Below are 14,380 nucleotides of genomic sequence, written 5' to 3' on the forward strand. Positions count from 1 at the left end.
AAAGGACCTGGGTTCAATTCCCAGCAACTACATGGCAGGTCACAACTATCTGTAACTCCTGTGAGTTATTCCAACTCCTTCTTCTGAACCGACATGCTGCACATATATCCATATATCCAGGCAAAGCACTCACATGGAAAATAAAAGAAAATGTTAAGAATAATAAATTGTATGTATCTTTACAATAGTGGGCCCTCCATTCCTTCCTTCCTTCCTTTTTTTTTTTTTTTAGACAGGGTCTCACCCTGTAGTCCTGGCTGCCCTGGAATTGCTATGTAGACCAGGCTGGCTCAAAACTCACAGAGATCTGACTGCGCTTACCTCTTGAACGTATGTCTTGGCTAGTGAAAGTTGTTTCTCAAATGTAACAAGTAAATATGTGTGGAATGTTCCTTATAGTCTATAAATAAGATAAAATAAAATAAAAAATACCAGCATTGAAATCGCCCATCTTTACCTAAAGAGCGTAACTGAAGAAATGCTTACCTGGAAGATGGTGCCCATGGTGTTTTTAATTCTGTTTTTATGCTCTATGCCCAATTGTCTTCACGCTGATTTGATCTGAAATTAGAACTCTGGGCTGAACTGCGAGATCAGAACATTTTAATTACAGCGTAAAAGAACACGAATTGCAAGTGAATCATAAATCGGAGAGTGGGTGGGGAGGAGAGGGATAAAGATAGTTGATACTCTCAGGCACGTCCTGTGAGTGTGTGGCCTTTGACTGCCTTCATGCTTGCAGGCTTTTCAGAGCCCTGGCTTTCCTTTTGGCTGCTTGACTCCCTTTGTTAACCAGTACCTGAGCACCGTTTGAGCTTTAGTCTGCTGAAGGAAACATTCTTTAAAAGAAACAAAACACACACACACACATACACACACACACACACACACACATACACACATACACACACATTTTTACTTATCCTTTGAGAATGTAAGAGGGCATTGCATCCCCTGGAACTAGAGTTGTGTGCAGTTGCGAGATCTCCTGTAGGTGCTGGGAATGGAACCCGGGTCCTCTGCAGGAGCGCCAGTGTGCGTAACTGCTGAACCATCTCTCCAGCCCCGAGGACACGTTCTTTAAATGCCATGCTCTGTCACGCTGTCGCTCTGCATCTGCACCTGCTCTCCGCGCTGCTGCCCGGGAGCTGCTGCCCGGGAGCTGCTGCCCGGGAGCTCCTGCCCTGTGCAGTGATGGCCAGCCAACAGCCTAGTGTCCAGTGTGCATGTGCACAGTTCACAGACATCTTGCTGTATGCACTCGGTGTCGCCCATTGACTCCACCAGCAGGGCCCTAGCTGTGGGAGGTGTGCACCAGCAAAGGCTGGCCTGTGGAAAGGAAGGGAGAGCCAGCTCTTTCAGTTACCTTTGATGGCTGCTGAGGAACGGATGCATACCAACACAGAAGATCTGCTTCCTGTTAAACAAAAAGCTGACATTTTGAGGCTGGAATATTTGTCGTTGGTTTTTGTTGTGTCCCTGTCCCCAGGTGTGGCAACGCCTTGTTTTTGTTTTATTTTCTTAGATTTATATATATTATTATCTTATGTGTCTGCGTTTAACCTGCATCTATGTCTGTGTGCCATGTTTGTGCCCGAAGTGGTCAAAGAAGGGTGTTGGATCCCCTGGGACTAGAGGTACAGATGACTGTGAGCCACCACGTGGGTGCTGGGAATCGAACCTGGGTCCTTCAAAAGAGCAGCAGGTGCTCTTAACAGGTGAGCCCACTCTCTACCCTCTGCCTCCACCTTCCAAGTCTCAACCTTTCCACCAAAACCACACAAACCAGGAAAAGAAGAGGAGGAATGGCTCCTGTATTTAGATGTGTGCCTTCCCCTTGCTGTGAGCGTGCTCGGCAAGGCGTGAGGGGGTTTGCTCTCCTTCCCTCGGGTTTCCTTTGCTACTGCTTCCTAAGAGATGGCTTGTGAGTTCTTTATGAGGGAGATGATGCTCTCTTGGCAGTCGAGCGAGCGCAGTCTGTTCTAGTGTTCCCCTGTAATTGAGAGGCGCGTTAATATCCTCATAAAAGACGTTTTGCTGCCTCTTGTTTAAATGCTCAGCTGTTCTGGGGCCGTTATTTCCCCTCAGGCAGCCAGTGACTAACTGGAGTCAGCAGGTTTTTATGGCCTTGGCAGCAGTTTGCTCTTTTATTTTTAATGCCCCTTAATCTCTCTCTCTCTTTTTTTTCCTTGCAGGTTTCTGCAGCTGAGAATAGCCTGGTGGCCCACTCTGTCCCTGCTGAAGATGACACCTGTAAGCATGTGCTCTGAGCTCTCTGTTGGGGGGGTCCTTGTTCTCCGAACTGCTGTCTGCTGAGGAAGGAACATAACAGCCCCAGCAAACAAGCTCAGAGTTTCTGTTGTGTTTTAGGGACTGGTGCCTGAATACCCATCACACATTTCATTGCTGAGGAAGAAGTTAAATTAAATATTTTAGCTGTCATAGTGGCACATGCCTTTAATCCCAGCACTCAAGAGGCAGAGGCAGATGGATCTCAGAGTTCAAGGCCAGCCTGGACTACAGAGTGAGCTCTAGGACAGCCAGGGCTACATAGAGAAACCCTGTCTCAAAAAAAAAAAAAATCAAAAAGAAAAAAATTAAATATGGTTAACATGGGACAAAGAGGATATTTTAATATTTTAGATTTTTATTTATTTTTCTTTTGTGTGTATGGGCATTTGCCTGAATGCTGTCTGTGTCCCATGTGTCTATATATAGTGCCCGTTAAGGCCAGAAGATGGCATCAGATCCCTTGGAACTGGATTTCAAGTCTGACTTTAGTAGAGGGTGTTCAAGTAAGATTGCATCAATATTTGAGAAGATTTTAAAGGCCTGGGGACTTCCCTGCGAAGTCCTACATTTTGACATAATTTTATCCTGTCTTGGTGTTATTTTAAGACTGGTTTCTCAAAGAGAAAAGATTTGGGGTTTGCTTTTACTGTCTCTTTTTTTTTCTTGGCCACAGTCTCATTGCACTGATGAGCCTGGAAGTCAGAGGCTGATGTCTCCCACCTCTGCCTCCTGCGTGCCTCAGTCAGGGCTGTGAGATGTGTGCCACAGTGCTTGTGGTTCTGTGACCACTTCTGATCCCAATTTTCAGGGTCTCTCTGCATAGCCCTGCCTGTCCTGGAGACACCCTTCTCCCCATGTAAGACCAGGCCGGCTTTGAACTCACAGAGATCCACCTGTCTCTGCCTCCAAGGGCACCACTTTGTCTAGCTCAGTGAATTATTGTAGTAAAAATAGAGAGGTGTCGGCTACATTTATTTATTATCATCAGCCCTAAGATTATCATGGCGGCATTATTTAACCCGCTATCACAAATAATAAGACACAGGCACCTGTTAGATTTATAATAGCTTTATTTACCTTGGGCCGGGCAGATATTTCACTTACATGGTCTCAACATACTCACCATCCAACTCCCAGCCCCCCTCCAATGCCACCCACCTTAATCCTCCTCATCTGGATTACCTTCCATCCATAGTCCCATGGCCCTTACTTATATGCTCCATCCGGCCCTTTCCACACCATTATTGGAGTCCTTCCTCAGACCATATGGTGTTTTCAGCCTGACCCATCCTGACATCCTTCCTCGCTTCCAGTCCATCTATCCTTTCCTTGAGTCCTCCTGGGATTCTCCAAAGCCCTTGAACCTTAACCATGCCCACCCCATTCTGCCCTGCCCAGGTATGGGCTGTTCAAATAGCCAATCAGGCATAATGACGTAGGCAGGTTTACACAGAGGGCCAAGCTCCAACAGTGAATTGTTTGTAAATACGTGGATTTCCAGCTTCCCCCACAACAGGGCAGTTTACTGGACACAGAAACCCTCAAAACTCAGGCAAAAGCATGCGCCGGGCAGATCGCTGGTAAAACTACCCTTGGATTGCCCAGAAACGCTCTGTGCTGAAATTAAAAGCATGCCCTTCACATTCGCTCTCCTTGAACTTGAGGTTTTTGTCCAGGTTTGCAATACCATTCTTCCTTCTCTTTCCTTCCTCCAGAACAAACCATAATCTTTAGTGCCTTGTTGCTTTGTTGACTCCAGACTTTACAAAACATCTTAATTATATTTTTATTTATTTATTGCCACGTGGACCTGGACAGCTCTCAGGAGTCTCTGTTCTCTGACTGCATGGGCTCTGGGGATTGAACCCGGGTCCTCGGGCTCAAGGGCAAATGCTTTTACCCATGGAGCCATCCTGCCGGCTGAGCTCTAGACTCAGGAGTTTTGTTTAAATGTTCCCTTAGTATCTGTGAGTGGCTTTTCAGGATTGTCTGAGTTTCATCATGAGGTAAATACATGGCAAGAAGTTAATTTGTATGTTTTACTTAAATAATTATAAAGAAAACCTTTATGTGGCATTTCATTCTTTATCAAGAATAATAAAAAAAAAAAGAAAAGAAAAGAAAAAGCAAGCTGGCATAGTGGTGCGCTGCTTCAATCCCAGCACTCAGGATCTCTGAGTTTGAGGCCAGCCTGGACTATATAACAAGTCCCAGGCTAGCCCCAAGCCTAAACAGTTAGACCCTGTGTCAATTAAATAAAAAAAAAAAAAAGACTTACCACATATTCCCTCATTGGTCTCTGCTGAAGCACCCTACTAGAAGTTACAAACTACCAAAAACAAATCAAAATCTACACACAGCCTGATGGCAAACGCTTCGGAGCCGATGTTCCTCGGGTGGCCTGGGGCCATCCGCGTGCTACAGTACGGAAGGCTGGCAGGGTGGCTCCCCAGGAGCGCAGGGTCCTCTCTGTTTAGAGCCCTCCTCCACAGAGAAGCAGTGCTTGTCCCGGCGCTTTCCAGGAGCTTCCCTAACGTGCGTGCCTTCTGTGACCCAACCAGGTGACTCCCAGCTGACGACTGAGGCCCGGCAGCCTGTCCACCCCAAGCCTCTGAGTCCTGACCCCAGAACCTCCGGTCTCTCGGAAAGTTCTTCTAAAACAGTGAAGGTATGGCAGCGCGTGCTCGGTGACACCTAGGCTCTCATTCCCGGTATCTCCTGTGGCGGTTTTTAGCATTCTGTTCCACATTGCCTGTTTGTGCAGTGCCGGACACAATGCCAGCGAGGGCATGCTTCTCAGGAACCAGGGAAGACACCTGGCATTGACCTCTGACCTTCACATGCGCCCACACACACGGACATATGAAGGATTAAATTTTTTTTCCTACGCCTCATGTTAGAGTTGCTTATGTGCTTGTTATTGAATACTGGCTAGTGTAGTGCTAGAGCATAAACTGATGACACTCACACTCCTGGGACATCTTTTGCACAGCTGAGGTGTTTTAGAAATCTCAGCTTGAGAGAAACTGAAAGTTAGACCGTGCGCTGCTCCCACGCCGAGCACACAGCTGCTGTGACTATTCCTCTCGTGTGTCCGCGATCCGTCCCCAGATGAACTGAAGAAAAGAGGACACGGTGAGTGTTTGGAACCAAAAGAGGAAGCAGAAGAATCCAGCACTGAGAGGGTAGATTACGTGGGCAGGCAATGGAGAGGGCCACCAAGAAACGTTTAAAGGTAGCAGAAATTCATGAGGAGAGCGAGGCTGACGGGAAAAGAACAAAAGCTGAAGAGAGGGAAAAGAAGAGGTGCAGACAGAATGGGAACTGAGAGCTGAGAGCTGAGAGGCTGAGCGCACAAAAGCAGGGAAAGAAGAGCCACAGGGGCGGAGCCTGCGTCCGTGTTCTGCCTGACCCTGCCCGCCTTGCACATGGGCTGTCATCAGCGCTTCGGAGCCAGGGCCACAGGATTCCTGTCCTGTCTGAAACCCTGCCAGGGATGGCAATGGTTTGGGTTGTGGTTCTGCATCAGAAATAGAGTTAAAGGGGGGAAGGCGTGGCTAGAGAGGTGGGCAGGAGCTCGCAGCACTCACAGGTGCAGAGGACCTGAGCTTGATTCCCAGCATCCAGGTTGGCAGCTTCTAGTTGCCCTTAACTCCGATCCAAAGCCTTTTAAAAGTAATAAGAATAAATTTTAAAAATGACGGAGGGGCAGGGTACCTGACCTTGGTAGAGCTTTTGTACTGAGACCCTGGATTCCATTCTTGATCTCTGCAAGTAAAAAGCAGGCAGGGAATGTGGAGAAGAACAGTCCTGGTGAGAGTTACTGATGCCATGAGGAAATGCCAGAAGCAAGCTGGAGAGGAAAGGGTCTGTTTGGCTTACACACCTACATCACAGTCCGTCACTGAAGGAATCCAGACAGGGACTCAAGCAGGGCAGGAACGTAGAGGCAGGAGCTGATGCAGAGGCCATGGAGGGGGCTGCTGACTGGCTTGCTCCCTGTGGCTTGCTCAGCCTGCTTTGTTGAAGAACCCAGGACCAGCAGCCCAGGGATGGCTCCACCCACAACAGGCCAGGCCTCCCCCCAAATAAATCATTAATTAGTGAAATGTTCTTAAGGCTTGCCCGGCCTTATGGAGATGTTTACTCAATTGAGTTTCCCTCCTCTCAGATGACTCTAACTTGTTGACAGAAAAATGCCAGCACCCTCAGTGAAATGGCTCAGCAGATACATACTTGACAAAGCTTCTGAGCCCACACATAAAGAAAAAAACCAACTCTTGCAAGCTGTCCTTTGAATTCCTGTGCTGTTTCACACGCGTGCGCACACACACACACACACACACACACACACACACACACACACACAGGACAGGGTAGCAAAGCCAGGCATAGCAGTGAATGTTGAGGATGAGGCAGGAAGATAGCAAATTCTATGCCGGCCCAGTGCTGGCTGATGGAGGACGCATCGCACAGGTGCTCCTGGGTTGCTGGGAGGAAGCTTGTCTGTGCTTCTCCTGGGCTTGTGTGGGCTCCTTGGTCTCGGGCAGCAGTAGCATTCCAAAGCACAGAGAGTCAGGGTGTGCAGAACCTGGGACCCCATTTCACCTCCACACTTAAGGGCTGTTTGTTTTCTCTCGCTCACAGTCCCCTCATAGTCCGTGAGCGAGAGAGGTGTTGCAGCAAATGTCTGCAGAAAGGCCTGCTGGCCGGCTGGTCTCGAGGCCTGGACTTTGCGTCAGAAGTCATTTCTCTGCTTTGGGAAATTACATGCAGCTGAGAATACATTTGTTCACTCAAAATAGATTTTTTTTGAGTCCCACGCATCCTGAGAGGGGGAAAAAAATCTGTTTTTAGTGCCTATCTGTTACTGAAAACTAGGGCACCCTAGGCAGGGGACTCAAATAGTTTCAGAGTTTGGTTTCTGAAAGTAAAAACTGCAAAGGCTGGAGAGAGATGGCTGCTCCAGAGTGGGCTCTGGTTCAATTCCCAGCACCCAGACAGGCACACACAGATCGGTAACTCTAGTCCCAGGGGACCCAGCGCCCCCTTCTGTCCTCCTTGAGCACCAAGCACACATGCCACGCACGTAACATACATGTGGACAAGTACAGAGATTACAGGCATAGACTTCCACACCCGTTACCCGGGGTCTTCAGTTATCAGTGAAGCCATGTGGGGGACAGACTAAGACCCAGAAGGGAGGAAAAGGCGGGAAGATGTGACCAGCCTGGAGGGTCACCAGCTTGTCCCGCTGCGCTGAGACATCACAGTCCCCGATTTCCTGAGACAATCCTTGGGGGTGGCCGTGGAAAGAGCATGGCATGCCGCTCGGAAGGACATGCCTCGCCGTGCCCCTTCCGGTACCCGTCTTGCTGTCCCTTGTGGGCAGGGATAAGAGGCTTTGTGGCTTTATTGTATACCATACAATACGATAAGTAAGCTCTTTCCACCCAGCTACGCCCCACCTCCAAGCCTGGCTTTATGTTCTTTCCCAAAGCTGGGATTATGATGGAAGGCCGCTGGAATCCTGTCACTGCTTTCCCAGCACGCCTTCCTCTCCTCTCGTGTAGACAGTCTATTAGAGGCAGTCTATTCAGGACAAGAATGGTCCTGAGAAAGATTTCACCCAGACGCTGCAGGCTGCTCAGAGCTGCCTCAGCCGCTGAGTGAGCGGCGAAGATCCTCAGTTTTATTACCCAGCCATTTTCCACAAATTGGAAGGAAGGAATGAACGGCATTTGTGGTATTCATCTGATGAATGGAAGGCTGACATCAGTGCAGAATTCTTTTTCGATTCCATTATGTCTGAAGGCCTAGCTTCCCCTCCCGTTGCCAGCTGTTTCCCTTTCTCCCCTCATTCACAGGAGGTCTGTAATGGTCCTCATGTGGGAAAGACCGAGTTGATTAATATAAATTATTTATATATTACCCATTCAATCCCGAACGTCCTGGAGATAATATCTACGTGTTTTAATTGGAAGCCAAGTGGAGACTCCAGCTTGTTGAATGGGTGAGGGTGAGGTTTTCACTGTGTTAACATCTATTCTCCTCTCCAGAGAGTTGCCTTTAGTTATGGACACCCAACAGGGGCAGTTTAGAACGCTCTGCGCTGGTCTGTGAGTCAGGAGCTCCAGGGTTTGATTCTACTGTCCCTGACCGTGTCTGTGACCTTGGCCAGGCATCTGGCGGTGCTGGTGCTTTAGTGTGTACGTGTGAGAAAGGTGGCAGAAGAAGGGGGATGAAAAAGAAGGTCTTCACTTACTAAGTGGGAAGATGCATTATAAAGACAAACCATGTTGGCAGAGTTCTGGACACCCTGTGCCAGGCCTGAACCTCTCAGGGAGGCATGGGCAGCGTGCATGCCAGGCCCCCGCTAACGGGAGGGAGCGCTAGGCATTGACTGTGCTTCCTGTTGCCTGAATAGACACAGGGGAAATTACAGAAAAGTGGCTGCAAGCCCAGGACAGAGAATTACAGGGAAGGCACAGCATAGCCGCCGGGCGTTGGCCTGTTGCCTCGCTGGGAGCCTCGGCTGCTGTTTTTACGACGGTAGAAGGTCCCTCGGATGGAGGCTACACAAGCTTTGAGTGATAGCAAGTGAAGACGGAGAACCTTGAACAGAAGCAGCAGGGGCCTGGCAGGGCTCTTGGTCATCCAGCTGTGCGAGGCAGCAGCCTGCTGAGTCGGTGTCAGAGAGGAAGGTGTGGGCGAGGCCTCACACCTGTGGGTCAGGTGTGGGAGGTGACAAAGCCCTGACAAATTATTAGCCTTGTGTGGGTGAAGGCTTATGTAAGCCTCCCCTCTCCTGAGCGTGAATGTGATCAGGGTAGACATGGAGGGCCAGAGTTCGCCTCCCGGCACAGTTGTTTGAAAGGGAACATGGTCTCGTTCTTGGACGCGAGTCTGAGTGTCAGCTCAGCTGCGGTCCAGGTGCTCCGGGGCACACCAATTGCTGTGTACTCACTGAAGGTTCCTATTTGTCTCTTCCAGCTTCTGCGTCCTGCTCCTGGCACCTAATTTCTGCTCCTGCCTTCCACTTTCCTCTAATGTGAGCAAAACCTTCACTGTCTCTCAGTTCTCCTTTCTATTCCCTAGGCTGCACCCTTCACGGTGTATTCCTGCCTGTGCGTGCCTGTGCGTGCGCGCGCGCGTGTGTGTGTGTGTGTGTGTGTGTGTGTGTGTGTGTGTGTGTGTCTGTAAGCAGGCTGTGTACCTTCACCTTGCTCTCCCAAATCTATTTCAACTGCTGACAATACAGGACCCCTCTGCGCAACTGAGAAACCTCTCAGTCTGGTAAACACATTTATCCAGTTACACAATCGGATTCTGATTTGGACATGTTCTTTCAAGTAGCTTCCATTGCACTGTTAGTCTCAGATCTCATTCCACATTTTAATCGAGGTCCTGCTTTTTGGGCAAAAAACCCACTGAGTCCTTTTAGAGAAAACCTTATTAAAATGAGGCAACAGCATCTCCCTTTAAATCCAATTGTGTCTGTAAAAGAAAAAAAAAAATCTGTTCTTCAAATGATGGCCTAGCAACTGCCAAGCCACACTCACTGCTGTAACTTGGGTTGCCCTTCCCTCATGACTGGTGAATGAGGTCACCCTCTGGTCTTTGGTAGTTCAACTTTTTTTCTCCCGAGGACTCGGCCCTGATGTGTGGGCAGCTGTCAACCAGCCACTTCCTTTCGGCTTTGTTCTTTTATTCTTGTGACCTTTGGATGCTATTGGAGGGTTTGCCGATCGTTTTATTAAACTTTGTTTTATAGGTCTTCACTTCCATTCCACGTGTGTGTTCTCCTTCCATTTCCTAACATCCCTGTTTTAAAAATTCTGTTCCTGTAGCCAATGAACACTCAGTGCAACTTTTTGCAGGTCTGTCCATTTCCGGGGCTGTTTGGTCAGTTGGTGTGGTTTGGTTTATTTGCAACAGGGTCTCACTCTAGCCTGGCTGGCCTGGCGCTCGCTGTTTAGACCAGAATAGCTTTGAACTTGCAGCCTCCCTCTTGCTGGTGCTCCCAAGTGCTGGGATGATAGGTTTAGGCTTCCAGCCCAGCTTGATTTTTTTTTTTTTTAAGTAGGGAGCTTTTTAATTTTTAATTTTATTGTATTTGTTTTTTTTTAATTTTTATTAATTACAGTTTATTCACTTTGTATCCCAGCTGTAGCCTCCTCTCCAATCTCCTCCCTCCCTCTTCTTCTCCTATTCCCCTCCTAGGGTCAGATGGAAGGGGAGAAGGACCTCCCCTATCATTGTTTTGTTTGTTTGTTTGTTTTTTAATCTGGAGTCTGTTTTGCCCATAACCTGGTCCTTTTAGGCTTAGCTCAATTCAGGTCCTGGGCCTAGGGATTCATTTGCATTATTTACCATCTTACGGTTTTCTGCTGGGAACTTGAGCTCATCATCTAGGCCCCAGAGGGGGCAGCAACGTTCGTTCGTGAGAGGTGCCTGGCCACCTAATTTTGCCCTCTTCTCGCACTGGCTGAGGTGTTTGTGTTGGGGCAAGCCAGGGCATTCACACTTAGGTAGACTTCTGGCCCACCACGAAACAATTTTCATCGTGCTCATATATATATATATATATATATATATATTTTTTTTTTTTTTTTCAGAATTCTGATTTTATCGGGGCCACAATAACAAATCTGTATATATTGGGGGAGTAAGAGAGGTTTAGGGGCTCATGAACCATAGGCTTGCCTCAAACTTGATGGAATAGCCAAGGATGACCTCGAACTTATGACCCTGATACCATCACCCAAGGTTATAGGCATGTACCACCACGTCCAGTTTTAATCTGTGTTGAGCAGTGAACCAAGGGCTCTATGCAAGCTAGGCAAGCTCCCTGTCAACCAAGCAACAGCCAGCTCCTGCTCTCTTGGTTTTAGAAGTTAAATTATAGTGTTGCACAATGTGACAACTCTTATTCCACAGTTTGCAAGTAGTTCCCAAAGTTGTCATTAACTAATTTGTTGCCCAGGGCATTGCTTTCCCTCTCTGTTACCCTTCAGACGTGTTATAGGCAATGAACCTTTAGTAGGTTGTGCCTCCTTCTGGAAGCCTGATAATGCAGTTTGTTTCACTTACAAATTATTCCATCTTTGTGTCAGTTAGGGTTTGTTTAAGAATATGCCTAACTTGGGGCTGGCAAGATGGCCTAGCAAGAAAAGGCACTGACTGCCAAGCTTAAGGGCCTGACTTTGATGTCCATACGGAGAAGGAGAGACCAAACTCCCCAGGGCTGTCCATACAGCTCCATACAGCCACTGTGCTGTGTGCACGTGGCCACTAATGAAACAGAATAATAGCAAACATGAGAGCAAGCGGCGTCTGTTAAAATGCACCGGATTAAGATGTAGTGGCTTCTCCACACAGCCTTGGCACTTGGGAGGTAGAGATGGGGAGATCAAGGCCTTCCCCAGAAGTACGATGAGTTTGAGAGCAGCTTGGGCCACATGGGAATCTGTCTTTAAAAACTAGAATAAAACCAGTCCAGAGAGTAACAAGATGTTCCCCTGAAAGTGAAACGCCTTACTTAATTCCCAAGCTTAATGCTTCTGAGCTGCCTGAGAGCCAGCCCCACCCCCAGGCGGTTACCTCGGCTCCTTTCACTTGTCATTTGGATTAGACTTCTCCCTTTTGTATTGTGGTTTTATTTTCTCCTCCTTTCTGCTTAGTGTTTTCTGTGTGGGGTGTGTGTGGGGTGTGTGTGTGCACAAGTGTGCATGTATGTGTGCTGTGTGAGTGCGCTGTCAGTGTGTGTGTGTGTGCGCGCGTGTGCACGTCTGTGTGCTTGTGTGTGCTCTGTGTGTGTGTGTGTGTGCGCACGTCTGTGTGTGAGTATGAGTTTGTGTGCCTGTCTCAGCTTGTCTGCATCTTGCTCTGCCACTCAGCCCGAGCCCAGCTGCCCCAGCTGTGGGGCAGCCACACAGTCTGGTTCAGATGTACAGGAGAGCTCCCCGACCTACCAAGCCCGCCATAGGCTGGGCAGGTGTGGTTCCTAGGAGCACAGCCCGTAGATGTGTTAAAGCCAGGCCCGACAGGCCCGTCAGCAGACCGCCCATGCTCACCACTGATGCTGAACCGTCTGCTTCCTTCTCTAGAAGTTCCAGGCACCAGCACGAGAGAGCTGCGTGGAGTGCCAGAAGACCGTGTACCCCATGGAGCGGCTCCTGGCCAACCAGCAGGTGTTCCACATCAGCTGTTTCCGCTGCTCCTACTGCAACAACAAGCTCAGGTGAGCCACGCCCAAGCAGGCCCTCTCTCTGCACACGGACTCTGGCCTTTAGAACACTGGCACTAAAAGCTACTGTTCGGGTTGTGCTGGGGCTCCTGGTGAAGGAAGAGCCCCGTGGGTGGCAGGTCCTTCACACAGACCCATGACGGTGCAGGGCCGCCTGGTGTCGGAACTGAAGCCCCTCACCCACGACCAGATTTGGTGGAATGTTTTCCTGTGGTGTCACAGAACCATAAGTGTTGTAAATTTAAAAGTGGGTGTTGGACTATATAATGTTTATTATTAGCCCTATAATTATCACGGAAGTATTTAACCCACTGTCACAATCAATAAGACACGGACACCTGTTAGGTTTTATAATTGCCTTATTTACCTTGGGCTGGGCAGATATTTCACCTACGCCGGCTCAATAACCTCTTCACTCACCTCCCAGCTCCCATCCAATGCCATCTGCCTTAACCATCCTCATCTGGCTGCCTTCCATCCATAACCTTATGAATACTTGCTTGTATTCTTCATCTGGGCCTTTCCATGCCATTATTAGTCCTTCCTCCCAGCCTCTGAGGTTCTTTCTCCACACTAACCCATCATGGCATCTTTCTTTCTCCTCCCTTTCCATCCATCTGTCTGTTTCCCATGATTCTCCTGGACCCAAAGCCCCAGAACCTTAGCTATGCCTACCCCATTCTGCCCTGCCCAGGTATAGGCCTTTAATCAACCTAATGTCCTAGACAGGTTTACACAACCAGGATAGGTGTATCCAGGCAGTAACCAGCTCTTGAGGGCCAGTAATTAGCATCAAAATACAAGCATCAGAGCAACCCCCAACACATAAACTTAAATCCCAATATGCACCAGGCCTGGTGACCATGGGCCTGGAATCCCAGCCAAGGAAGCTGAGGCAGGAAGATCACAGCGCATGGCCTACCGGGCAACTTAGTGAAACCCTGTGTCAAAACAAAAAGTGAAAAAGAGGGCCGAGGGTGTGGTCTAGTTGTAGAACGCAAGGCATACATATCCCTGAGTTCAATCCCCAGCACTGAAGGAAGGTGGGGAGAAAGGAGCTCACAGTGAAACTGCCGCTATGGCAGACGAGGAAAGTATTTCACATTGCATAGTTTCAGAGACAAGGAAGTATCCAAGGTGTCACCTTCCCATTTTTCTTTCCCAAGTAAGTATCCTCCTAGAATACTCTTGAAAGATGTCCTGGCATCTACAGGATACTGATGGGTTTTGTACCTTGCCACAGCTAGACCAGAGGTAGCTCTAGCTAGATAATGCACCTTTCCAGCATCCCAAAACACTGCCTCTGGGGCCTCCATGCCTGTTATTTCTCTGCCACTGAATTCTTTCTTTCTCTCTTTCTTTCTTTCTTTCTTCCTTTCTTTTTCTCTCTCCCTCTCTCTCTCTTTCTGTTTTTTTTTTTTTTTGGTCTCTCCTTTTTTTTTTTTGTTTTGTTTGTATTTTGTTTTTCAAGACGGGGTTTCTCTGTATAGTCCTGGCTGTGCTGGACCTTGCTCTATAGACCAGGCTGGCCTTGAACTCACAGATTCATCTACTTCTGCCTCCTGAGTGCTGGGACTAAAAGCATGTGCATCACCACCACCCAGCTTTGGATTAATTTTTTTCAACAAAACATGTATCTTATGGGGAAATGCTATCATTGCTCTGACCGTCTCATTTTTTACGTGTGTGGGTGTTTTCGCCTGCGTGTGTGTCTTCACCACATGCTTGCCTAGTGTCTGCAAAGGTTAAAGGAAGCATCCGATCCCCTGGAACATGGAGTTTCAGTTGGTTGTGAGGTGCCGTGTGGGCGCTGGGAGTCAGACTTGGGTCCTCTGGAAG

At 48.4% G+C, this 14,380-nt stretch overlaps 1 protein-coding gene across 1 annotated transcript in view; it reads left to right on the top strand.

Moving 5' to 3' along the window:
- The window catches only part of Lima1 (LIM domain and actin binding 1), an 88,958-nt gene that overhangs the window by 71,432 nt on the left and 3,146 nt on the right, over positions 1 to 14,380 (top strand). The window contains exons 8-10 of the mRNA XM_021634974.2: positions 2,196 to 2,253; positions 4,854 to 4,960; positions 12,402 to 12,535. Coding sequence (XP_021490649.2) covers positions 2,196 to 2,253; positions 4,854 to 4,960; positions 12,402 to 12,535 — 299 coding nt within the window. The remainder of the gene's footprint in view (positions 1 to 2,195; positions 2,254 to 4,853; positions 4,961 to 12,401; positions 12,536 to 14,380) is intronic.

The sequence above is a fragment of the Meriones unguiculatus genome, chromosome 8 (genome assembly GCF_030254825.1).
Source record: "Meriones unguiculatus strain TT.TT164.6M chromosome 8, Bangor_MerUng_6.1, whole genome shotgun sequence".
NCBI classification, from domain to species: Eukaryota; Metazoa; Chordata; class Mammalia; order Rodentia; family Muridae; genus Meriones; species Meriones unguiculatus.